Source organism: Lithobates pipiens, unplaced genomic scaffold (assembly GCF_037356315.1).
Source record: "Lithobates pipiens isolate NorthernLeopardFrog02 unplaced genomic scaffold, aLitPip1_a1.2 Scaffold_55, whole genome shotgun sequence".
NCBI classification, from domain to species: domain Eukaryota; kingdom Metazoa; phylum Chordata; class Amphibia; order Anura; family Ranidae; genus Lithobates; species Lithobates pipiens.
In genome coordinates this window covers 2,361,262-2,387,817 of record NW_027507877.1, presented here as the reverse complement: position 1 = coordinate 2,387,817, position 26,556 = coordinate 2,361,262, and the positions used below count along the sequence as shown (strand labels likewise).

Genomic DNA, 26,556 nt, shown 5'->3' with positions numbered 1-26,556 from the left:
GTGAGATGTACACCCCCTCAACCACTTCTCCAGTGACATGTCTACACTGGATAGAACAAGAGAACATTATCATCACCTCATCTTATAAATTGGATGGCCGGCATTACATACCTCGTATAAATTCACAGAAGGAATTCCTGGGATCGCTATGATAAAGTAAAACAAGATGTCATCAATATCACCCCAAAACATAATATGTACAGAAGAACATCAGACATTTTTCCTGCAATAATGAAACTTATCAAATGTCACATGAAGATTGATGGGATGTGGTCTGACCATGAATGTAAATGGCCACTAAACATGGAGCTCCATCCAGGATCTTCTCTCCAACCGCTGAGGCTTTGATAGCGCCACCCCCCCCCCCCCTTCACACAGCGGCACCGACAGAAAGAGGGGAGGAGAAGTTCTCATCCTTACAGGATCTGAGACTGATTGACCTTCAAATTCTCCAGATCTCAATCAAATGACATCTGATACATGGAGGCCCCACCTATCAACACACAGGACTTCATGAACTGCTACTGATGGATTGGGGGAGATACCACAGCAAACCTTCAGAGATCTGGTGGAGTCCATACCTGGATGGGTTATGGTGGGTGGTCATAATGTGATCTCATCCATTATCTGATCAGTGTATGGAAGAAGATGAAGTCTCCTTACCTTCCTTTATACCAGTAGAAACCCAACTCCAGGTTCCTGGATAAAATGAATGGAAACAAAATCAGTGAAAGCCGTGCATATAACACCAACACCAAGAATAAGAGGCATCTGTGTGTCTCATGTGTGATAGGATCAAGGTGTGCTTTATAAAAAGGTCATAAAATACTAATATAGTATTTTTTAATTAAATATCTGCTGCATTACTATTACCGTATATACTCGAGTATAAGCCGAGATTTTCAGCCTCTTTTTTGAGGCTGAAAGTGCCCCCCTCGGCTTATACTCGAGTCATCGCTGTCTGTCTGCCCGATCAGCGTGTCGAGCAGACAGACAGCGGCCATTCTAGGATTCAAAGGCCGCGCCTCCGTCTCCGCCTTCGCCTGTGATAGGCGGAACACTGAATTTCCCAGCAGTCTGTGTTCCGCCTATCACGGACGTCCTCTCATCCTCGTCCGTAGTATGAGGATGAGCGGACGTCCATGATAGGCGGACCACTGACTGCTGGGAAATTGAGTGTTCCGCCTATCACGGACATCCGATAGGCGGAACACTCAATTTCCCAGCAGTCAGTGGGAAATTGAGTGTTCCGCCTATCACCGACGGAGGCGCGGCTTTTGAATCCTAGAATGGCCACCGACGAAGAGCTGCGGGACGGGCCGGGACGGGACGCAGGCCGGGACGGACACAGGCCGGGACGGACACAGGCCGGGACGGACACAGGCCGGGACGGACACAGGCCGGACGGACACAGGCAGGCTGCACGGACACACACACACACACACACACACACACGGATGCATGCACACACAGGGATGGATGGACACACACGGATGCATGGACACACACGGATGCATGGACACACACGGATGCATGGACACACACGGATGCATGGACACACACGGATGCATGGACACACACGGATGCATGGACACACACGGATGCATGGACACACACACACACACGGATGGATGGACACACACACACACGGATGCATGGACACACACGGATGCATGGACACACACGGATGCATGGACACACACGGATGCATGGACACACACACACACACACACGGATGCATGGACACACACAGGGATGGACGACACACAGGGATGGACAGGCATGTCTCACCCTCGGCTTATACACGAGTCAATAATTTTTTCCAGTTTTTTGGGGGTAAATTGGGGACCTCGGCTTATATTCGGGTCGGCCTATACTCGAGTATATACGGTAAACACCTCAGTCTAGGACTAAAAAAAAAAAAAAAAAAAAAGTCCACGACACAGATCCACACTGCGCCAATGAAACTTATTCTGTTATATAAGCCCCCATCTTATTGGGCATAATGTGGCATTTGTTTTTAAATACCACAATCTGGAAAGAAAAGGAATTTTGGCCATTAGATGGCGCTAATGATTATAGGTGATGGTTCTATAACAGAATACGGCATGTTTTATTGGAGCTGTGAGGATTTGGGTCACATTTGATCATTGAATTTTTGTATATGAAGACCCCATAATGTTTACTAGGAATATCATGGTAATATTACAATTGCAGTATAGCTACAGGATGACATTACTGAAATGACAGATCACCGTATCCTTCATTACCATCACTGAGGCCATTTGATATTGGTCAGAAAATTACCCAACTAGCTATAAAATTCTTTACAAAAACCAAACCACAGCGCCTTTCTCAGCCCTGAAGGGGCGGGTTCAAGACCCCCTGCACTCACAGGATGCCCCCAGTGTCACAGATTGAATGACACCCCCAGCTTCAAACTGGTAGACTAGGGGCATCTAGTGAGGGAAATTACTGCAGGACACAAAATTGCAGAGGAGAAGTATTGCAGTGGGGGTGATTTTTGTAGACTTATTTTTTGCACCAACAGTTTTAGCAGGAATGCGGGGAACAGAGTTCCAGCACTGAATGTATGAAATGACAAGGGCTTTATTGTTGCCGGCTTCTGGGAGGAGGGAGTCCATAGTTGCTGTCGGGAGTATTTTTGCTGGGAGGGTCCATTGTTGCTGGGGAATGGGGGTTGGTAACAATGGATGAGATTTTAAACCACTTTTGCTTATTAAAAATGGAGTTCCATCCGAAAGTAGAACTTACACTTATCCCGTTTACCCCCCCCCCCACTGGTGCCAGTTTTTTTGGGGGGGTACCTTTTTGACAAGTGCCCTCCCCCACTTACAACAGACTTCGTCCACCTTTCTCCTCCCCCACTGCACCATTCTGGAAACAGCACACCTCATGCATGCTCAGTAGAGACCCAGCTGTGAAGCCACAATGGCGGTGGAAACATCAGCTGGGGGGCCGACATCACTGGATTCCAGGACAGGCAAGTCTGTATTCTCTATAAGGGGTGGTACTGGGAGCAGAACCAAGGGATGAGGCTTGGCTCTTGTTGGCTGTGAGCAAAACCTATAATTCCTCTATCAGACCAGACAGTCAAAGAATTTGACTAAATTATGAAATGAGGTTAGTAAATTACTACATGAGGAAAAAAAAAAAAAAAAAAAAACACAAACACACACCACACTTACTTTCGTAGTATCTCACACCTTCATCTTTTGCTGTTAGAGAAAAGAGGTCAGGGAACGGCATTAGTAACATCCATCCAGATCTACAGACACAACTTCTATATGTAGGTGAATAGAGGAGATTCCGAGGGAGGAAATGAGGGAGGAATGAAGGAGGAGTCAGACCGGCCATACACTAAGGGAATTTTGTTCAAAGAATATTCCATTATCATTGAATTGCTTCCAAAGAGATATTTCTCCAGTCATGGAATGTACAAAGAATTAGTATGAATGTTGAAGCAAACATGCATAAGAACATTGGGTCACAAATCTACTGGTGTATAGCCAGCTTTAGCAGTGCCCCAGTCTGATGTGCCCCACACTTCACAGAAGAGTAATCAGCGGTGATGGAGAAGCATCGTGACCCTAAAAATAGTAAAGAGCACCGGCTTACAGCAGCCAAGTGACTCCAATACGGTTGGGGAGATCACATCCAGCAGTGCTTCCCCAGATCATTGTAACCGACTGTGGAAGATAAGGAGCCACACACCAGCCATGAGCCCAGTCACCATGTATAGAGGATCAGACTTCTGACTAAGGCTGTGGAAGGGAGAAACATGTTGGGAGGTGTGGCTTTGGGAGGAGACAAGCTGAAGCCTATCCTCTATATATAGACTGGAATGGTTGCTAGCATGTAGAACAGGAGGAACTACAACCCAAAAATCAGCCCAGTCACCATGTATAGAGGATCTGACCTTTGAATAAACCCCAACGAGGGTGAAACATTTGGAGGTGTGGTTTTAGGGAGGAGACAAGGTGAAGCCAATCCTCTATATAGGTTTGTTGGGCTAATTGGTAGTGTGCTTGAAGACAAGGCGCCGCACACTAGCAATTAACATGTACAGAGGATCGTACCTCTGACTAAACTCATGGGAGGGTGAAACGTGGAGGCTTTAAGAGGAGATCAAGTTTGTTAATGCTTGAAAAGCTGCTTGCTAGGTGACCAGGCACCCTGGGGTGACTCGAGGTTTCTTCAGGGGGTGCCTTGGCAAAACTCCGAAGAAAAAAAACTACTATTTTTTTTTATTCAGGCCAGAAGGTGGATCAAGATTGTATTTTAGTTACAAAGCCACAGGTTCTCATTATGGACCATTATGACCTTCTAGCCACTGTCATCCTTACAACGCAGCCAAGTGACTCCAATACGGTTGGGGAGATCACATCCAGCAGAGCTTCCCCAGATCATTGTAACCGACTGTGGAAGATAAGGAGCCACACACCAGCCATGAGCCCTGTCACCATGTATAGAGGATCGGACCTCTATGACTAAACCCATGGGGGGGGTGAAATGTGTGATCTAGAACATCCCATAGGGCAGGTTTAGACTGATGGCCAAGCTGTGTTTAGCCTCCCAATCACAACCCAATACAGTATTGTGGTGGTAAAAGAGGGTGGGCTTCAACACCCCCACACTGCATATGTGCTTCACTGGGCAGCCAATCTTCATCTGCTGACAGTGTGCTCCACACACACTGAGCACAAGGACCCAACTGTCAAAGACTACATATAAATGCACAAAAAACTTCATCACAATACAATACATAAAAATGTAGCTTGAAACATCCAACCCAACGATAGTTTCAGGCGATTTATAGACACACATTGCTAGAAATTAAATTATGTACATTATCTAAACATACAGCGACAGCAGATCAAGTAACCCCCCCCCCCAAAAAAAAAAAAAAAAAAAACACCCCCTAAACTAAGCATTGGAAAAATTGCTGTACAAATACAGCGACAATTAAAAAGTTGCAATGACTGCAATTTCATTCCCTAGGGTCTCTGCAAAAAAAAGAAATAATGTTTGGGGGTTCCAAGTAATTTTCCAAGCAAAGAAATGATGATTTTTACATATAGGAGAGGAATTTGCCAAGTGGGTGAATTCTTACCTCCAGTCATTGTTTTCATCACTTTCTTGTATATTTCTGTAAAACAATTTCATCATCTTAAAGAATATCAAATATATTAGCCAGTCTTTTTGGGTGGGTCCCCCACCCCCCCCCTCCCTTTAGGTTGTTTTGATTTTCCTGGAGGCCCATCTGACATGACACATCCTGCTCCCAGTACCCCTGGGGGACCCTATAAATATACCCCAGGAGGCTTATAGAGTCCATGTATAATGAAGCCAATAGGCAGAGCTCCGGTGCCATCAGGGGCCAGGATGCCTAAACTCGTTTTGCCTGTTTAAGACATACAAAAGAATGAAACTGTTCTGACAAATGGAATGCATTCAACTCGTTTCTGCACTGGTACGTTCCCCAGTAATTTACCTATTTTTTGTGACAACTGATTAGACCAGGAATTGGATTTTTTTTGTGTTGCCACACATGGTTTTTTATTTCAATGGAGTTGGGTTTTGGCACCCAAACTTTGAAGTTATCCTGAACCCAGGGCAGTTTGGCTCATACTTTGAGCTCATTTGAAACCTGTGGAAAAGCTGCAACTGCTGATCTCCTTGAAATTGTAAATTGTCTGGCTTCAGCCCTGTTGGCCTCATTGACCGAGGGAAGAGGGAAGAGGGAAGGAACACTCAACAGATCAAAGTCAGAGCTTTTAGGGCTATTCTCAACATGTGTTGTGTGTAATGTGAGGTCATTCACTGAATATCTGCCCTAGGCATGTCCACTACACTGCAGCATGGGACAATACATGGTTTCCTTTGTGCTGTGATCAAAAAAAAAAAGAAAAGTGTCGCTGTGCATTTCTGACCATTGATTGTTAATTGGGAGTTTCTCTCAATGCAACAATACACAACATACATACGTGTTGCAGTGCATGAGACCCAAATATGCATAATTGTCTAGCTCAGCCTCTCATCCTCTTTAGCCCAGGAGGAACCTCAAACATTTTTTTTCAGGCCCTTACTGAAACCAATCGATCAGGAGTCAAAAAGCTTTTGGCATACAAGTCCCCCGAAAGGGGGGAGGGGGGGGGGGAATCTGAGATTACCTCAATCTTCACCCTTCAGTGGGCTCCAAAACTTTCAGGAATAGGGGAACCTAGAGGTTACTCACAATCCTGGACCTGCAACAGCACCCTGCCAGTAAAAACTTTATGGCCTTACTACCAAAGAGTACTGGATCCCAGGGTCCAGCTCTCTAAAAAACAAAAAAACAAAAAAAAAAACACGCATTTGCAAGAAAAACCTTGTTTCTTCAGACACGAGGCCTGGGTACCATTCTTTTAGCCCATGAAAGGGCATCTGATTGGATCCAGTCAGCATGGCTAGCCCCAGCAAGGAAGTTTCCAGTGGAGCACAGCACATCTTTGTGACCAACACCTTAGACACTGGCGAAAAAGACTCCCCGTAGTGGGAGGGGTTATATAGGGAGTGCACTTAGTGCCCTATGGCGTGCCAGTGTCCATCACCCATCAGTGGCCCCATAACCCACATAGTAATTACTATGACTCTGTGTCCCCTGATGTAAGAAAATAAATGCATGTTGTGGCCGATACTGGAAGGAGGCATTCATGAATAGAAGGACACAGCGAGTAAAAGCGGAGACAATTTTGAGGAGAGACAAATTGCTTTTTTTATTCTTGGAGACTATTCCAGATTTTCCAGAGTGGGAACCCCATAGGCTGAATGGTTCACATTTTTTCCTTCCTTGAAAACCTTAGTCAAAAAGGTCTAAAGATGGTGTCCTTAAAGTTTGCACTAGTGTTCTGGGTGTGCCAAGGCTCACCCCAATCCCTTTCCCACTTCTACAAATATAAAAACCACAAAGAACCATCTGCTTGGTTTTCGCTTGAAATGCTGAGAATACTGTCTTGCTGGCATGCACTAGACAGGGAATAGTATGTGGGACACTACACTACATTTGGTTTTCCCAATTGTTACATTAATTGGTGGGGGGGGTATGTTAAGCTGGGAATCCTTCATCACCTACCACGAATGGCCAACCAAACCCAATCAGCGCCGGGTGCACTGCCCCACAATCCTGCAGAAAAAAAAAAAAAAGGCCGCATTAGTGCTGAATATAAAAAAGGAGGATCAGTTATGAATTGTAAATGACCTTTTAGTATTTGTTAGTTCCATAGCTGTACACATTCATATTTAATTATGGGTTTTCTCTCCAACTGGCAAGGACATAGATCTCAGGTGGCCATTTGATAAAGTCATTGTATATGTATAGATCTGTAGCACCGTGCCAAAGGCTGATAAATGTAGTCTTTGGCTCCGCTGTACTCAGTTGAGAAGCAATTCTTCAGGTCTGGTCAGGTCTATTCCAAAGCCTGGTGGCTGATTACTCCTGCCTGCCTCTGGAAAAATATTCCAGAAATAGTGAGGGGGGGGGGGGGGGGGGGGGGGGGGGCAATGACCACTACCAATCTCTCTCTCTGGGAGGGAGTGGCTGGGGAGAAAATTAAGGTTTAAAAGCAATATGGGGAGTGAAAAAAAAAATAAAGTGTGTTTTTTCCGCTCCCCATATTGCTTTTAAAAATTGTGATAACTATTTTTATTACCTCTTGTTGCTGTAATTTTGTTAAATTGCTGGTATTTTATGCAAATAAAACAATATCTTTTTGACCTACACCATTGGGAGCTTGTTTGTGTTTTTCATGACATCTGCTCCATGAATGTATTGACCATTTTGAGAGCTATATCAATAATGGACCTCCTCGTCATGTGGTGCCCAAGCGACTGATGTTTTGGCCACATGAGATATGCTTGAGACATATGTTGCAAATAGCAGCAGTGCGATCTGATGCACTCGTCTCAAAAAAGGCCCACACCAAAGTACGTATTAGAATAATGCGCAGAGGCAGAGCTCTGCGGTGTGATTCAGTTGGTGTGCTGCCCCCAAGCTGGCCCCCGGAGGGCATCCTGCCTCACATGTGTTCTCAGCACCCACGTGGAGTCAGTGCCCTCATCATCAGTGGAGCAAACCTGGCAGTATGCTGCAGCTTGTGGAACATGACTGCCAGATTGCTGTCCTCCTTGGGCATCCTCTCTGCGCTCACGCTACTGCCTTCCTCTAGTCGAGTATCATCAGAACCTACAAAACACTGGGCATCCTCCTGGAGCATGTACCCAACACTGTGCTCAAAGAGTTCAGGGGACTCCTCAGGAGGATGTGGTGGGTCTAGGGAAGGAGTCACTGATGATGACATTGAGATGAGGGAAGACGATGCGTTGGCAGCTGCTTTGCTAGTACCCTGAGCCTGGGTGAGAGGATGAGGAGGATGAAGAGGGCTTGGTCATCCACTCTACCAAGTCTTCGGCACAATGCGACTCAACATGTCCAGCTGCCGAAAAGGACAAGCCTGTCCCATGGCCACATGCTGATGACGATGCACCGCGTCCACGACCAGCACTGTTGTCTCTAGACACAGAGCCTGCTTGCCTTCTTTTATTGACTCGTGTTTGTCTGCCTCTCCTTGTTGACCTTCCAGACATGGTAATGGCCTGAAGGAAAATGGGAAAACCAGCAATTGGGTAGTGTATATTGTGCTGGAGGCACACAACACCCACTAACTCCTGCAGATGGGTCAATTAGAGAAGAGCTAAATAGGTGGATATAACAGTGTATAGTGCGGTCAGGGCACGCAGACAACATCCACAAACTCCTGCCGATTGCTAACAGCTCAATTACAGAAGAGCAAGAACGCAAAATCAGTAACGGTGTGTACTGTGTTGAAGGTACACAGAGAACACCCACTAACTCCTACAGACGCCAACACACTACACAAGGCCACCGCCTTATGTAGTGTAGGGTGTGTACTACACAGCCTGAGCCATGATAGGCATCCTGCCTGTGGCCAATCATGGCTCTCCTCACTGCCAGCGCCGTGATTGGCAAAGTATGCGGGGGTCACAGTGCATTCTTGTCCAATAATGAGCCAGCAATGCACTGCGATGGCTCAGTGCATTGTGGGCCGTGAGCGCCACACGAATTTGGAGCGAATGGCCCATAACGTTCGGTATTCGCTGAACAGCCATTGTTTGAGTTGAATGCATGTTCGACTTGAACACGAAGCTCATCCCTACCCACCGCCATTGAAAAAAAAAAAAAAAAAAAAAAAAAAGTAAGATTTAACCATTTTTGGATTTGTCTCACCTTGAAGATAAGTCAAGTCATGTTCAGGCAGCTCCTTCAATATACGGCCTTCGCTAAACGTACATCCCAGATGCTCAGTCTTTATATAGCGATCATAAGCAGGAAATCCGGACTTGTGTGGAGTGAACTCAAACCAAGCTTCTGAAATGAGATTTTCCTCCAGTTATTGTCCAGCCAGAGAATGATGTGTCCTATACACAATGAAGAGTCATCTCTATTTCCTCTTCATTGCAAACAGTTATCTGCCAAGGTTCATCAAGGACAAGGAGAGAAAAAAAAAAAAAAAAAAAAACCCCACCATAAAATAGGAATGGAGAAGAGCAAGAATTGTAAGGCTGGCCATCCACTAGGAGGGATTTGGTTTCAAAAATGGTGTTAACAAATTTAAGGATTGGTGGTGTCAAGTCAAAGTTATTTGATGCAGTAATGAGAAAAGTCAAACAGGATGGAAATTCTCTCCAATGAACACATTTCAATCAGTGAATGGTTTTCACTCTGGAAATTCCATAATTGAACCCCTACTTGTTTGCTGCCACCCAAAATAACATGTGTGCAGCAGCAAAGTGGGAAGACTTTAATGCCCACATGCCGCTTTCTGTGTAGAGAACATGCTCACTGCACATTCCAGAACCTTAACTAGGGTGTCATAGACGGCTCTCACTCCGTACAAATGATCGGGTGTCCACAAGACCGGCTTTTTATCATCTGAGCAGTTTGACAGCCATGCATAGTTATATGGGCTGATCCTTCCCCAGGCATACAGATCCTACTAAAGGGACTGGGCAGGAAGGAGTAAATATTTCTGAAGAGGATTTTTACTATCTGCACCAAAACCAAATGTGTAGCACCACTCCAAGCTCCACTAGTTCAGTCACCCGGTGATTCAATCCCCGTCAGGTGCAGCTCCCACAGGGCTGGTCTTGCCCGTTACTCAGAAGCATACCAGGGAGAGATGGAAGGGCACACCAAGAGTTGGTCCATTGTAGGAGATGGGAAGGCTTCAGTTCCATCCCCTTAATCACATTAGAGGGTGTGGTTGGGGGAGGGAATGGAGTTGAATCCTTCCTGTCACAATTGCAATTGAGCATCTCTTGATGTACACTTCCATCCCTCCCCGATATACTACTGAGGATTTTTACTGCATCCCTTTGGGATTAAAGTATTCTTGCTTGCAATGCATACTGAGATAGGCACAGAACAATTGTGGCATCTGTCCAGATTAATGTGGGAGGGACTTTATCCTGACTACCAATCAAAATGACGAGAAGAAGAGGAAAAAAAAAAGTGGCTGGAGGGGGGAATGAATGAAATACTTGTATAGCGCACAATGCGAACTGAACCGCCTCTAGGACACCGCATGGCTGGCGTGGAGGTTATAGTTCCAGGAAACTATTTTGAATGACTTTTCAACTGATGGAATGTACTGTGGAGTATTTATAAAGGAAAGGTTATTGGGAAATGTACTAGTGTATGGCCAGCTTTAGTGCTCCACTAGCTTGATAAGCAGCTCTCTCTACATCCACTTAGTGTCTGATCGGCAGGGCTTAATCTGGATGGCATCAGCCCCCCAGGGAAGGAGCTTGTAAATGATGTAATAAAATAGTATATGGATAATGGGCAGCCCAAGCCCCCAATTTTCATTTTTAGTATTCTTCCTTTATAGGAATCATATGGTGAGGAATAAAGGCCATTCTAGTAAATGCACCTGATCTGTTTTCAAGCATTTTACGCATTCTCACAGCACAGTAGATGGGATACGGGTCTTCACCGATATCACAAATCTCTCTGTGACTGGACAGCTTTTCTTCATCAATCTGCAGAGGAAAAAAAAAAAAGTGTAATAGTGAAAGTTGTTTTAGGGTACCCCAAGGCTCATCATTGGGGGCAGTTTGGCTCATCCCGAGTCCTCACACATGCCTCAGATTGCCGGTACTGAGAACATCTGAGAGGAAGTTGGGATGCAGACAAACTAATAACAAAGAGTCTGATATTGATGAACAGAAAAATAAAAGATTGATGTCTCCATTATTCAAGAAGCTAAAGTCAAGTTACTTCAGAGCTAAAGGTTCTCCTTGGTTTAAAAACTTGGCCAGGACCTGGCATGTACGTACTTTATTCAGGACAAAGAACACGAATGTATAGGCCCAAAGATCTGTCAGAGAGTACGAGTCTCCAAGAAATTTCTCTTTGATCTTCTCCCATGGCTTTGTCCAATCCCGGTCAGTTTCCAATTTGATTCGCTCACATAACCAAATCTCCAGATCTTTCATGTATGAAAAGTCCGACCAGTTACTTTTAGCATACAGAGAGGACATACACCTGGAACATTAAAGTAGTAAGTTAGGTGTTTTGTAGGCAAGTTATTCATTCAACATGCTTCCTTTGCCTGAAATCTCCACCCCATTTGTTTAACCACTTCAACCTGGAAGGATTTTCCGCCTTTTTGCAATACGGCACTGCGTCAATTTAACTGAAAATTGCAGTCTTGGGACCCTGTACCCAAACAAAATTGATGTCCTTGGTTTTCCCCACAAATAAAAGGTCTCTTTTGGTGGCATACATAAGTTGATTGGCTTTCAAAAAAGTTATAGTGTCTACAAAATGGGGAAAGATATGGCATTTTTATTGTTTTTTTTTTTACACTAGTAATGGTGGTGATCTGCAATTTTTAGTAGGACTGCAACATTACAATGGACATGTGACTTTTTTTAGCTGAAAAAACACCAGATTACTGTGTAACTGGCAGGGATTACCTGTTCCCTATGTGTGTTTCTAACTGCGGAGAGGGAATGTGGCAGACTAGAGGAGAGAGATTGTGTTCCTACCTAGTAGGAACACGATCTGACAGAACTGGGATTTCTGCGTTTACACGCAGATCCAGATTCTCATTGCACCCGTGTATTGGCTCCGGGGGGACACGCACATGCTAATGTATATTAAAGAGCTGATGTACAGCAATGACAGCTCACCCAGGGGAGCCAATTGCCACAGTATAAATGCAGTGGCTAGTTGGGAAGTGGTTAACCAACTGACATCCTAGTCTTTCAGTAGTTACAGCAAGCTCATGGCTGAAGCTGCCAACCATGAGTTTGGGGTTATTTTTCATCCAGTTCTCAGCCATTTAACAACAGTGATCCAGATGGCTTTTCTACCTCCCAATCGCTTTTACAGTAGTCCAACCCCCTCTTCACTGCCACCTGCAGTGGTTCACCAGCTATCCCATTCCTTTAGGGAGCCCCAGACTGCTGAAAATGTCTCCATCTATTAAGCAGGAGGAGATTGAGAAACATCTATTCCCAGATCTCCCCTGCAAGCCAGGCCAAGGAGACGCATTCTGGGGTTCTCCCAACAAACCGGGGTTCTTTAAGTGACACTTCTGCTCTTGATCACCATTTCTCATTTATAAACCTGCATTTATATTCCCGCTATTCCCATCCACCTTAAACTGAACATAGACTGACTGCTCAAATGTCTCCTTGGTAAACTTTGAATTTGTGTTACTGCTGTTTCACATCCATCTATAGACCTGGTCACATTTTGAAGTTTGTTTAGTTTTAAACTGGATTACCCAAGTTATGGGCTGCTGTAGCTTCACAATCCTACCCCCTGGCCCTGTTGTAGTTGGATTGCGGTGTGAAACGTTTGCTGTGCTAGTTGTGTACCGAATATTATTCTCTCCTGATTAATTGACAAATCCCATCCACACCCACTATAGTATTAAACAAGAGCACCTTTTGAAGGACAGACCAGGGAGATGCATGCCGGGGTTCTTCCAATAAAGTGGGATTTCTTTAATTAGGTGACACCTCCACTCTTTGCACAAAAATTGACAGCAAACTACTTTACAAATCAGCAGACTGCAGGTGACCTCGTTTCCCATTCAGCTCTCCTTCCTCTGAAAACCATGCACTCTCTACCACTCGTTTTTCACAATTGCAGCCCCTCTTAAACTCACTTTCCTTCACCCCTCAACCTGTACACATCACTTCCTCCTAATTTCCACATGCAAAACACACTGTCACCTATTCCTTTAAATGTACTTGTATCTGAAAATTGGCTACATAAAGCCAACACAGTTTCCCTCTCCCCCCATGGTGGCCTTCACTGGACTCTCTCCTAGACCTAGGGGATGGAAGGGAGGTGGAATGGAATTCCTCCTATAACCACAGAGCACCAAGTACTCTCCACCCTCACTATCCCTCATTTGAAACTCACTGTACATGCCTATGCTCTCCAATTTCCTTAAGTGCTCTGATCTACCAACCCCCTGGACCGTTATCAACTCTCCTTGACAATTTTCCTGCCTGGCTACCCCACTTTCTCATATGAAATTCCCACAATCCTTCTCAGCAACTTCAACATCCCTGTTCATATGAACAAAGCTACTTCCTACTTTAAGCTTCCTAGACTAAGCTCTTCATTTGATCTGAAGCAATGGGTACAGGCTTCTACTCACTCTGATGGCAACACCCTTGACCTTGTATTCTTCTGCCCATGTACAACCTCTCCAACAATCCTTTCCCTCGCTCTGACCACCACCTTATTAGTTTTACTCCCTCCCTGTCATTCACTACCTTTGCCTCCAATTGCCTAACAATCACTTATAAAAATAGATGCAGCTTCATCACTTCTCTACTGACCACCTGTCCTACCCCAATCTAGCCACTTCCATCTACAATAGATACTCATCCTCTGCCCTGGACAAGCTTACCCTCCTCACTATACACTGAATCAGGTTTTGACCCCTACAACCCTGGCAAACAGATGACACCAGAAGTCTCAAAAACAGTCTTATTCCACTGATGCTCAAGAGTGTGGCTACGTCTCAAGGACTTCACCAAATTAAAATCTGCTCTCCAAAAATGCAATTCCTGTCTCCTCCCCAAGCAGACCCATTTTATATCTCATTAACACCTTATCATCCAGTCCATGTCAACTCTTCTCTACCACCCACTAACTGCCCAGGAGATCAATTCAAAGTATAAAAAAAATTAAAAACTGTTTTGATGAAACCACCACTTTACCGATCTCTCCCCCACACTCATGTCAACAGGTATAAATCAACATTCCCCTTAAACAACCCTACTGAAGAGAAGCAAATGGTATTTCCATTTACCAGACAAGACCAGCTAGGTATAATCACAGCAATTACCACTCACAAGACCCTCTCAGTACTGAGGAGATAGCTTCTTGGTGAACACAAAGATGCAGAGGTTATGTTCCAAGCTATCGGATTTAATTCTTAGCTGGTATACAACATATATACATTATTAACCAATCATACGGAAGGTGGGCGTGGTTAATACAGAGGTGTACATTTCTCATTAGTTATGCCATCTGCTTCCATGACTCAGTCACAAGTCCTGCTTCCCCGTTTCATGTCTCATTACACAGGAAAGGTGGCCCAGACATATTGAGCCACAATTCTTTAGACGTTACAGAATTAAGCTGCTTATGCAAGCTTTATAGAACACGGTTCTAAAGCTGAAAAACAGAACTAATAGACTTTAACTAGAGCCTGAATTTAAAGGACTCCATGGCCGCACAAGATGGAGTCACCTCAGTTCAGTCATTACTACTATAGACAAGGTTGCTAAACTTGTTTCTAAACACCCAAACCACCTCTCCTCTGGACCCTCAAATACTATGGCCACCCTCCAATCCTACACAGCTTCAATCTCCCACTTTTCTGGCATCTTCCCAAACTTGCTAAAACATTCTCTAGTCACCCACATACTTAAAGCCTTTCTTGGACCCTACCAATCTTAATCTACACCTCATTTCCTTTCTCCCCCTTTTCCTATAAACTCCATGAACACAAACAAAAAAGTAATGAAGTTGAAAGCGACCAAGAAGTAATGAAATCTATTGAAGAGCTGTCCCTCCCTGGTCACTGTAGCTAGAGAAGCAGTTAAGCATGGTCTGTGCTGGATTAGCAGCAGGGGAAACACAATAGGTCTAATAGACCCTTCATGTCTCCATAAAGGACCTATGCCATCACATAGTAGGTTTCCTAGTCCCCTTGAGATAGCGGGGGGGGGGGGGGGGGCGGCATAGCCTCCTAGTAATGAAGGGGATAAAACCTTCCTAGGCTGAGCGTTTTTTTTTTTTTTTATTTAAATAGAAAATGTAATGTTTTTTTTTTTAATTTCCCTGGGTGTAAAGTGGTTAAAAATACCTACAATAGAAATATACTTTCAATAAATTGCTATACAAATTGTTGGAATATAAATATACCAGGTTGCTCCAGATATCGCACTCATGTAGGTCACGGTACCCAGAAGGTTGAGTTCAGACAGCTTCAAAATAGTTCCCAGAAAACCAACCATGGCACGGAGTCCACCTCCAGATCCCAAGACCGCAATTACAGGAGGGTTACAATTCTTCAGAAAGAGAAATAAGGTCTACTTTAGATGGGTTATGGATTGAACAGTGGTAAGAAATTAATAAAATAGCACAAAAAAGGGAACACAAGTATGGGATAAATCAACATCTGTGTAAAGTTATAGTAGAAGGTTGAAGGGAAATATTACCATATATATGATAATAGCAAAAGAATAAATGAGAGTTGTAATCTTATCTACTCTTCCAAATTTGTTTATTCAATCATCAGCTGTATACCTGAAACATGGCTCCATCTAGAAGCCCCTCTTCCTTAATGTGTTTTGTCATGAATGGTTTGGGTTATTTTGTAACTATGGTGAGACATTTTAGGGAAGTGGTGGCTTCTGGACGGAGATGAGTGCCGCTGTACTATCACATATGGAATGAAGACTGGAAAATGTCAGAGGACTCTTGTACCTCCTGCCCTACACTCCTAAAGGTGGAGGCAGAGAGTGTGATGGCATGGCGTATCACAAGTACCAGAGTAGCTGGCTGGTGGTGCCCGCTCCTTATGCAGGTAGAGCTGGAAGTTGCAGTCCTCAGGACAGGATGTTGGAGCAGCTTGGCACCAGAGCAGGAAATGGTAGCAGGGCCAGGAAGCAGGTGGAAGTTGGCTTTAGCCAGGCAATGAAGGACCAGATTGGCAGGCAGAAAGCAAAGATCAGCAACAGCTGGGCAAAGTAGTACATTTGCCCTATTCCTTACAATGGTGAGCAAGAATGGACTTGTTGGAGCCAGCACCTTGTTTGTTCATGGACAGGTGAGAGGAGCAGGTCTGGAGCAACACTTACTTGGTTTACAAGACAAAACTACTAAGACTTACCTGTTTAACATTCATGCCCAAGGACAAAAGGGTCTCCTTTACTTTACCCATCCTTGCCTGGACAGCTTCGGTTTCCCCTTCTGAGCTATCAAGTGTGAAATAAATAAAAAAAATAAAAGAAAGTTTATCCAGAGACAAGATAGAATGGAATTCACTAGTTTTTTTTAGCAAATGAATAGGAATCTCCCCAAAGTGGGAAAAATTCCCCCTTGATCAAGTGTTCCTATTAAAGCCGCTATTCTCAACCTGGGTCCTGTGGAGCTCTAAGGTTCCTCGAGTTGTGGCTCATTGACCTCCCATTTAATGGTGCTTGTATAGTTTCAGGGGCAACACCACTTGGCAGAGCCAGCTGCATGACACGAAGGAGGAGCTGAAAGCCAAGTCTGAACCTAGGATCACACTGAGCTTTGGTCGCTTGGTACTAGGGATGAGCTTGGTGTTCGAGTTAAACACATGAAAACAAAGAAAAAAGGAATGCGAGATATCAAACACTAAAGTGGCTAATTAGAGGATATCTCAGATATAACCAGGTCAAAATGGTGCCATCATCCTTTACAGCCCCTAAATTCCGCATGGCCCCCTTTCTTGACAAGTGTGATTATATATATATATATATATATATATATATATATATATATATAATCTATGTATGCTTTTCTCTACATAATGTGAAAATGCTGTATATAGTAAACCTTTCAGGGTTTTGCTTATAACAATGGATGTCATATATACCTATGTATTTATACATGTTTTGTCTCTTTTTGTCTTTTGAAGTATATAAGTAATTTTAATCACACCCCAGAAGAAGCGTTGTCCATAAGAACACGAAACATGTCGGGCACTTCCCTTGGATCCTGCATCAGTTTTTCATCATAATATCTATTGACCCATCTTGGTTCTACTGTGGGTGATTAGTTCCCCTGTATAGATATGGAATCTTTGTAATATTTGCACCTTGATATGTATACTGATGCAGTTTTCCTATGTGTGTAGATCCATTTCCTATGTCTAACAGTCTTTTTAACCTTTCTATCTGTATGATTTTCTATTTTTTGAATAAATTTATATAAAACCAATACCGATTGATTAGAAAGAAACTCCTTTCAAATTTATTACTGGTGCCTTTAAAATCCTAAAGTCCCCATCCAGTCCTTTCTCGAGTCAAACACATGTTCGACTTGAACACTGGTTGTTTGCCCATTCGGTGAAACCAGAACTCTGAGCCGTTCGTGACAAATTTGTGTGGCGCTCACGGCCCACAATGCACTGCACCATTGCAGTACATTGCTAGCTCATGATTGACCAATCACAGCGCCGGCAGCGAGAAGAGCCATGATATACATTATAGCTCAGGCTGTGTAGTACACGCCACACACTATATAAGGCTGCCACCCTTGTGTAGTGTTCCGGCGTCTGCAGGAGTTAGTGGGTGTTGTGTGCCTTCACTGCAGAATACACCTGCATATACACCTTTTATTGCTGTTCTCTAATTGAGACATCTGCAGGAGTTAGTGGGTGTTGTATAGTGTGCTTAAGGCACACTATACACTACCCAATGGCTGGTTTTCCCATCTCCCTTCAGGCCATTACCATGTCTGGAAGACCAACAAAGAGGCAGACGGGCGCGAGCCTATAAAAGAGGGCAATCAGGCTCTGTGTCTAGAGAGAACAGTGCTGGTCGTGGGACACGCTTGTCCTTATTTTCAGCAGCTGGGCGTATTGAGCCACATCATGCCAAAGACTTGGTAAAGTGGATGACCAAGCCCTCTTCATCCTCTCATCCAGGCTCAGGGTACTAGCAAAGGAGCTGCCAACGCATCGTCTTCCCTCGTCTCAATGTCATCAGTCACTCCTTCCCTAGACCCACCACGTCCTCCTGAGGAGTCCCCTGATCTCTTTGAGCACAGTGTTGGGTACATGCTCCAGAAGGATGCCCAGTGTTTTGTAGGCTCTGATGATACCCAGCTAGAGGAAGGCAGTAGCATGAGTGCAGAGAGAGGGGATGATCAAGGAGGACAGCAATCTAGCAGTCGTGTTCCACAAGCTTGCCAGGTTTGCTCAGAAGAGGAAGGACAGACGGCAAAACAAATTATACAGGGGTGATAACCCTTCCTTATGTTTTCCTAAAAGCTCATGAGATTTGACTGGAGCTACATTTTAAAAATGTACCAATTCAAAATTACAAACAGATTCTACTTAAAACAAACCTACACAGTCCCTGTCTTGTTTGCACCGCCTGTATCCTGCAGTTCTGAGTATATAGGGCCTGAGGGCCACACGCATTTCCCTTTTTGTAATATGGGTACGGGGTTCCCCTTAGTATCCGTACGAGACCCAAAGGGGCTGGTAATGGGCAAGGGGGGCTACCTATGACATTTTTCTCAATGATTTTCTATCCATATTGCTGGAACCAGATATTACATTAAAACCGCAAGCAGTTTTAAATGACTTTGTGCAGTGACTGTTCTAAACACGGGAAACACGTGGCACTTCACAGGCATCCTACAGACACCCCCCAGGCATGATATTTAAAGGAACATTTCACTTTTTCCCCCCCCACTTTAATCATTAAAATCAGTGCTCCCGAAAAAACTGCCATTTTTAAAAACACTTTAGGCATTGACCCATGTCCCCTGGAGCAGGAGCCAGGCCCCCCAAACCATTTTTTTTTTTAGGACAATATCTTGCATATCAGCCATTAAAATTAGCACATTTTATTTAGAACGGTCAAGTCCCATAGACTTCAATGGGGGTTCTAAAGTTCACTAATTTTTGGTCCGTACCGGGGGGTGGGGGGGTGTTTGGCTCATCCCTACTTGGTACTTCAAATACCTGAACTACTGCCTATCTGGGAGTATCTGTGCATCATAATATAGAAAGCCGACGTTTCCTTGTGAGCTCTTCATCATCTAGACCCTGTCTGGCCATCTCTTGGCTCCACAACGCTGAACATATAGAACATTATTAGGCTGATAAGTTGATATTTCTCCCCTCTGGCTTTAGGTGAAGGAAGACCAAAAATGTGCCGGATGAAGTCATAATGGAGACGTGTTGGGCCTTGTCAATACATTAAATATACACAAGATTTGTGAATTTAAATTTATATAGATTGGTAATACCATGTCAGCCCAAATATCTATGTCGTATGCTTTCATTCTGTAACAAATATATGGTTTTATCTGTATACATGCCTAAAAAGAGGCCCCATATTCACCATAAGCATCTTGTGAGACAACTTATAGAAGGGGTATTTGTACTGCATATACATCGTTTTACCAAAAGTACTGGGACACAATGACATCCCAGTCTTAGACCCCATACACACCATGAGATTTTCATCTTCAGATTTACCAAAACCATATATTATGATGTCAAACCTTAAGAGTTTCAATTTGTATGCAATCAGGCTGGCCCCTGCACTACATGGTTTTGTTAAATCCAAAGACAAAAATATCTGTATAATTCTAACAGTGTGTATGGGGGCCTTAGTTCGTAGGGTTCAATATTGAGTTGGCCCACCCTTTGCAGCAACAACAGCTTCATCTCTTCTGGGAAGGCTGTCCACAAGGTTTAGGAGTGTCTATGGGAATGCTGGACCATTCTTCCAGAAGAGCATTTGTGAGGTTAGGCACTGATGTTGGATGAGAAGGCTTGGCTTTCAGTCTTTGCTCCTTTTCATCCCAAAGGTTTTTGGTTGAAGTCAAGACTGTGCAGGCCAGTCAAGTTTCTCCACCCCAAACTCTCTCATCCATGTCTTTATGGGCCTTACCTTAAGGTCCAGTGAAGGGAACTGTTAAGGCATCAACATGCCAAGACATTTTGGAAAATGTTATGCTCCCAACTTTGTGGGAACAGTTTGGGGATGGTTCCATCTTGTGCCCAACATGACTGCACACCAGTGCACAAAGCAAGGTCCATAAAGATATTGATGAGCGTTTGGGGTGGAGGAACTTGACTGAACTGAGTCCTGACCTCAACCTGATAGAACTCCATTGGGATGAATTAGAGTAGAGACTGAGCCAGGCCTTCTTGTCCAACATCAGTGCCTGACCTCACAAATGTGCTTCTGGAAAAACCACCAACCATTCCCATAGACACTCCTAAACCTTGTTTAGCCTTGTAACAGCCTTCCCAGAAGAGGAGAAAGACGAGACACAAGTCCATCTCGGCTTCCTGCTGGTAATGCTTGCCCCCGTAGGGTCCCTGGGAAACCCCCGATGTCACAGGAAACCTTTTCCTTCATTTCTGGATCAGATCACTTTATATGGATTCCACAAATAAAAGTTCTGATGACAAGATATGTGAAATCCAGGATGGCAGATTTATGTTGCCGGCACCTCCCAATGTCTCATTTTTTGTTCTTCTGTAGAAAAAGCACCAAGTAAAAATGAGTGAAAATCCCTTTACTTACCCATCTAGAAGATGAAGATTTCCCTGTGAAGACACAAAAGACACATTGTGATGTTCAGGAACAGTCTGGTGATACAAACCAAAAGGACACATTTTCCCAGAATGAATGAGAAGTTCTTGTGACCCCGGAGGAGATCTCACACATCACACATTGATTTTTGCTCCACTCATTTCATCTCTACAAGTCGGTGGGAATAACAAATCCGTTATCAGGAGCTTCATGGAAGGGAAGGTAGAAGGTGGGGGATGGGGAACGGTTCGGCCCGAGCAGAAGATCAGGGCAAATTCAAAAGCCACCGGAACTCCGGTAAAGTCTATGGGGCACCAACATGAAAAACCAAAAGTCATCATTATAAAGGCTTCTATGCAAATGGTCATAAAAAGTGTTGGGGGACCCGAGTCCTGCCCCAGGGGACATGGATCCAGGAAAACTTTATGGCCCATTTTCAGAAGGAGTGATTTTTTTTTAATGCTTAAATTGAAATAAAAAATTCCTTTAACACATACACAGCCAGGTGGGAGCTCTCTCCTGATTGGATGTTCAGGAACGTCCTTCAGAAGGAGAGAAGGGGGGGGGGGGGGGGAGGGAGGTTTTTGGTGTAGGTTTCATGGGCACAATTAACACCCAAAGACCAATTTCTCAGCACCCGTCTGACAGGAGGAGATCATTACAATTACAGGAAGGCCAATTCTCGCTTTCATCAGGATTTCCTCTATAGGGTTATGGTGGGAAGGCGCCACCGACACCCAAACACCAATTTTTACACACCCGTTACTTCTATCCAAAGTCACACCAGAATGTATCCAACAAATCTCCGATCTTGTTCTCAGTGCTCTACATTGTGACCTCATCACACACACTGGATCTCCGGCTGTTGAGCATAATAAAGGCGGCTCACAGGGAAAAGGTCATTTTTATGCTTTCACTTTAACAGTTTCAGCCATGGAAGTTTTTACCCCCCTTTCCTGACCAGAGCAGTTTGTGATTTGGCACTGCGTCACTTTAATTGACAATTGTGCGACTTTACACTCAAACAAAATTTAAGTCCTTATTTTCCCACAAATAGAGTTCTCTTTTGGTGGTATTTGATCACCTGGTTTTTAATTTTGTGCAATATAAAAAAAAAAATTTAAATAAAGTGCACAAAAGTTATAGCATCTACAACATAAAGAGTGGATTTATGGTATTTTTATTATTTTTTTTATTATTATTTTTTACTAGCAATAGTGGTGAACTGAGATTTTTATTGTGACTGCGACATTGTGGCAGATACACTTTTTGGGACCATTGGTATTAATACAGCGATCAATGCCATAAAAAGATGCAGATTACTGTAAATGTCACTGGCAGGGAAGGTGTTAACACTAGGGGGAGATCAAGGGGCTGTGTTCCCTAGTGTGTTCTAATTGAGGGAGGGGGGGGGGGGAGGGGGACATGATAGATCACTATTCATACTTTGCATAGACAGACAGTCACTTCTCCCCTCAGAGAACCAGATTCTGATTCTCGCCGTTTCACGAGTGATCTTGGGAGCGCGGTGGTCGAGACCGCTGGACACTCGCATCAGCTCTGGAGGTGAGCTGTGGGCAGCTGGTTGGCAAGTGGTTAACAGCTTCCTGACCACCTCACACCGACATACATCTGAAGGGCACATACAGGCAGAATCACACACCTGTATGTTGCCCTTTAAGTGGCAGAGGACTCAATCACCTCACAGAGAGGAAGAACAGGGAGATGCCGACGTAAACAAGCATCTCCCCAATCTGCATAGCAACAAGTGACACTGATCTCTGCTCCCTGTGATTGGAGCAGAGATCAGTGATGTGCACAACACAGCCACGCCCCCCACAGTTCACAACACACCCCTAGGACCCACTTAACCCCTACACTGCCACGTCCTGGTTAACCCTTTCACTGCCAGTGTGACTTACACAGGAATCAGTGCATTTGTATAGCATGAATTGCTGTATAAATGACAAAGGTGTCAAAAATGTCTGATGTGTCCGCCATAATGTCAGAGTCACAATAATTGCCACCATTTAACAAAAAAAAAAAAAAAAAAAAAAAAAAAAAAAAAAAAAAATAAATAATCCATAAAACGACCCCCTTTTTTGTAAACGCTGTAACTTTTGCGCAAACCAAATGCTTAATGCAATTTTTTTTAACCAAAAAATATGTAGAATACGTATCAGCCTAAAGTGAGGAAATGTATATTTTTGGGGGATATTTTTTTTTTTTTTTGCTATAATAAAGTATTTTCTTCAAAATTGTTGCTCTTTTTTTGTTTATAGCTCAAAAAATAACCAGAGGTGATCAAATACCATCAAAGCTATTCGTGGAAAAATAAAACAAGTCAATTTTGTTTGGTAGTCACGCCGCACAATTGTCAGTTAAAGCGACTCAGAGCCAAAACGCAAAAAGTGCTCTGGTCAGGAAGGGGGTAAATTCTTCCAGAGCTGAAGTGGTTAAGGATTAAAAATAAAAAGTAAAAATGTAATTTTTATCACTGCTCATTTAAAAATTAAGGTTTTTTCCACAAACTATTTTCATTGATACACGTCCCCCAGGACCGGACCCCCTATAACCATTGTATTCCACATTACTCTCATATACACCATCAAAATGGGCACTTTTGACAGTCGGGTCCCATAGACCTCAAAGGGGTTTGTTATTCAGGTCTGAACTTTCGCCGTGTTTGAAAGTTGGAGGAGATCCTGAAGCCGAGACCTGGATGGGGGGTTCATGCCGTCTGCTGCAGGTGTTAAGGTGAAATTAACACCCCAAAAGAGCTCAGAAGAAAAAAAACAAAAAAAACACAAACACCCCAACAACACACACACCACCCAAAGCCAAACCAGTTTAAGTTCCTTTCCCATAGAGATCTCTTATTGGAGGATCCAGTACTGGATACATTTTGATTGGCTGCCATGAGCTCTTCACTCGGCTTGTATGAAATGATTTGCTATCACTGATGGAAATGAATAGAAAGTCACTCACCTCATTGGTCGCCATTGGAGATGAAGGTAGGTCACCGCTTATCTCCCAACATGTAAATCTGATAAAACAGAATGCAGTAGTAAGACTTGTGAAGAGGAGGAGCTCAGATATACAGAAGACAGGATGGAGATGGCTGTACCAGTAATCAGATGATGGGAGAAGTGTGGTTGGGAAGGTTTATTGGAACGTGTGGAGTTTTTAGCCTTGTATAATCCGGACCTCACATCATATCATTGGGGGGGTTCTAGAGTCGCCTCCTCATCCCTTTATAACCCAAACACATTCATTATACAGGTTCTGAGACTAATGTAATGCAGATAAAGCACAGACTTTAGTTACCACCTTAATGACCACAGAACCTGTGTGATTCATATGTGGTCAGTTTTAGAGGAATGAGGTGGAGACCCTAGTGGGACCCCCGACACCTCCAACGGGGGTTGTTTTTACCAGTCTGGTTCTGTTCCAGCAGTCCTTATCAGAACATGCCAGGTTCCATTGGTAAGGGCCGATCTGTAGGGGAAAACCCCCCAAACACCCCTCTTCCATGGAACCGCAGACCTCAATGTAAGATTATATCCTATAAAAGCTTCAAAAGACCAACATTGTGAAGAACGATCTTCCCTAGGATGAAGCATATGGAGACATTCCATTACAACAAAGTCCTCCCCCCTCCACAGTCTTTATTCTCCCTCCTCATTTCCATGTTGGATTAGTAGAGCCCCCGCTGTACAGACCCCCCCACCTTGGATGGAAGCTCTGCAGGTCTCATAGACCCCAGTACTGAGGTGGGACCCCGACCTCCCTCTACTCCACACCATTCACAGACAACAATGTCCCAGGCTTCACTCTGTGAATGGGAAGACTTCACCCCCGAGCTTCCTCTTCTCTTCATTATTATTACATTCTCACACAAGACATTAAACAGGGACCCCCCACTTTGGTGAAGAAACAAACAAGCCCCCCTACCTGATCAATGTACATTGCAAGGATTGGAGGGAACTTTGTTGCAGTCTTACCTTGTGTTGGGTGATGTCAGTGTGCAAAGTAATCAGAATGGGAGTGACTTTTATTACCGAGCAGCTGATGAACTTGTTGGGTTTTAATGAGGAAAATTGCCAATCAGAATCCCTTCAGGTGTGATTAACCCTTTGGGGGCATCTCACCATAAATGGAATATCTGTCCCTGGGGGGCTACACTCACCTCCCCCCTGAATCTGTGGAGGCAGCCATGCTTGTCACTCAAGGGGAACAACACCCATGTCTGCCTTTCTTCATCTCCAGTATATGGGGATTGATGGGAGTCGTAGTTTATACAAGAAAGATGAAGTTCTTGGCGCTTTCTTTGAAGCTCACAGGAAGTGACACGCGCTGTACATTGTATTTCTGGGGTCAATTAGCAGGAATTTTATCTACTTCCTGAAAATGTTTCTAAAGCTGAATTCCAGGTATGGATGTTTTATGTGTAGTTACAATGGATCAATGTAACTATGTATATACCATACCTGTGAGATCTCTCTAGAAGCTGGAAATCCCTGGGTGCCTACACCTCTACTACACCTCTACTACACCTCTACTACACTGGTACTACACCTCTACTACAGCACTACTACACATCTACTACAGCAATACTACAGCACTACTCCTCTACTACAGCACTGGTACTACAGCACTACTACACTGGTACTACACCTCTACTATAGCACTACTACACCTCTACTACAGTACTACTACACTGGTACTACACCTCTACTACAGCACTACTACACTGCCACCTCATCCCTTTAAACCTGAACACTTATTAATAATACAGGTTCTGAGGCTAGTTTAATGCAGATAAGACGCCAAGTGAGTTTAATTAACACCATAATCAGCCACAGAAACTGTGTAATTAATGTGTGTTCAGTTTTAAAGGAATGAGGGGGCAACTCTAACTACTACACCCCCACTACAACACTGCTACACTCAGTGGCAGTCCATGCATTAAGGGTCGCCCGCTCTCTCCTGCCACCCCCTAGCACCAATAGATAGATGGATGCATTGCATGAATCTATCTATGGCCATCGCTGCCACCCCCTATTCAGGCGCCCAGCACCTTTCGGGTGCAGGGTGCCAATATTACATCAGCGGTGGAGGTTTTGAAGTACCCGTTTGGAGCCATAGGCTCTAATAGGTGTCAAAAAACGTGACCTGTGAGTGCCATGCTGGGCGCTCACAGGTAACTGTGCTGTGTTAGAAATCAAATAAATATTTGCTTTCCTAACATTAAACCTCCTCTCCTCCAATCAGGTGTTTGAATCTGTTACCTGTCACCTGATTGGCTGAAGCAAACTGTTCTGTGATTGGAATACAGGCATCCAATCATAGCAGAGTATGGGTGGAGAGGACGGGAGATGACATCGAGGAGTTGTCCCACCGAGACAGGTAAATGCAGATGGCGGGCTGGCAGGGGGCACACTGGCAGCATTTAACATGGCACAGTGGCTGTGTTTGATGGGGCACAGTATGAGCAATTGATGGGCACAGTGGCTGCGTTTGATGGCACAGTGGGAGCAATTGATGGGCACAGAGGCTGTGATTGATGGGATTTTTTTCAGTTTGTTTGCGCCCCCCAACAATTTTGAGCACCGGCCACCA

General features: G+C 44.1%; 2 protein-coding genes across 2 annotated transcripts in view; both read right to left on the bottom strand.

Annotated features, from left to right (window-relative positions):
- The window catches only part of LOC143957714 (cytosolic phospholipase A2 gamma-like), a 121,259-nt gene that overhangs the window by 31,939 nt on the left and 62,764 nt on the right, over window positions 1-26,556 (bottom strand). The window lies entirely within an intron of this gene.
- On the bottom strand, window positions 42-24,964 carry LOC143957694 (cytosolic phospholipase A2 gamma-like). The gene is made up of 13 exons (XM_077467387.1): window positions 24,939-24,964; window positions 23,923-23,980; window positions 20,926-20,948; window positions 16,515-16,599; window positions 15,545-15,690; window positions 11,419-11,626; window positions 11,013-11,121; window positions 9,308-9,448; window positions 7,136-7,186; window positions 5,135-5,170; window positions 3,210-3,239; window positions 664-699; window positions 42-46 (listed from the first exon to the last, which is right to left on the bottom strand). The coding sequence occupies exons 2-13, from the start codon at window positions 23,935-23,937 to the stop codon at window positions 42-44; spliced, it is 885 nt and encodes a 294-aa protein (XP_077323513.1). The 5' UTR covers window positions 23,938-23,980; window positions 24,939-24,964.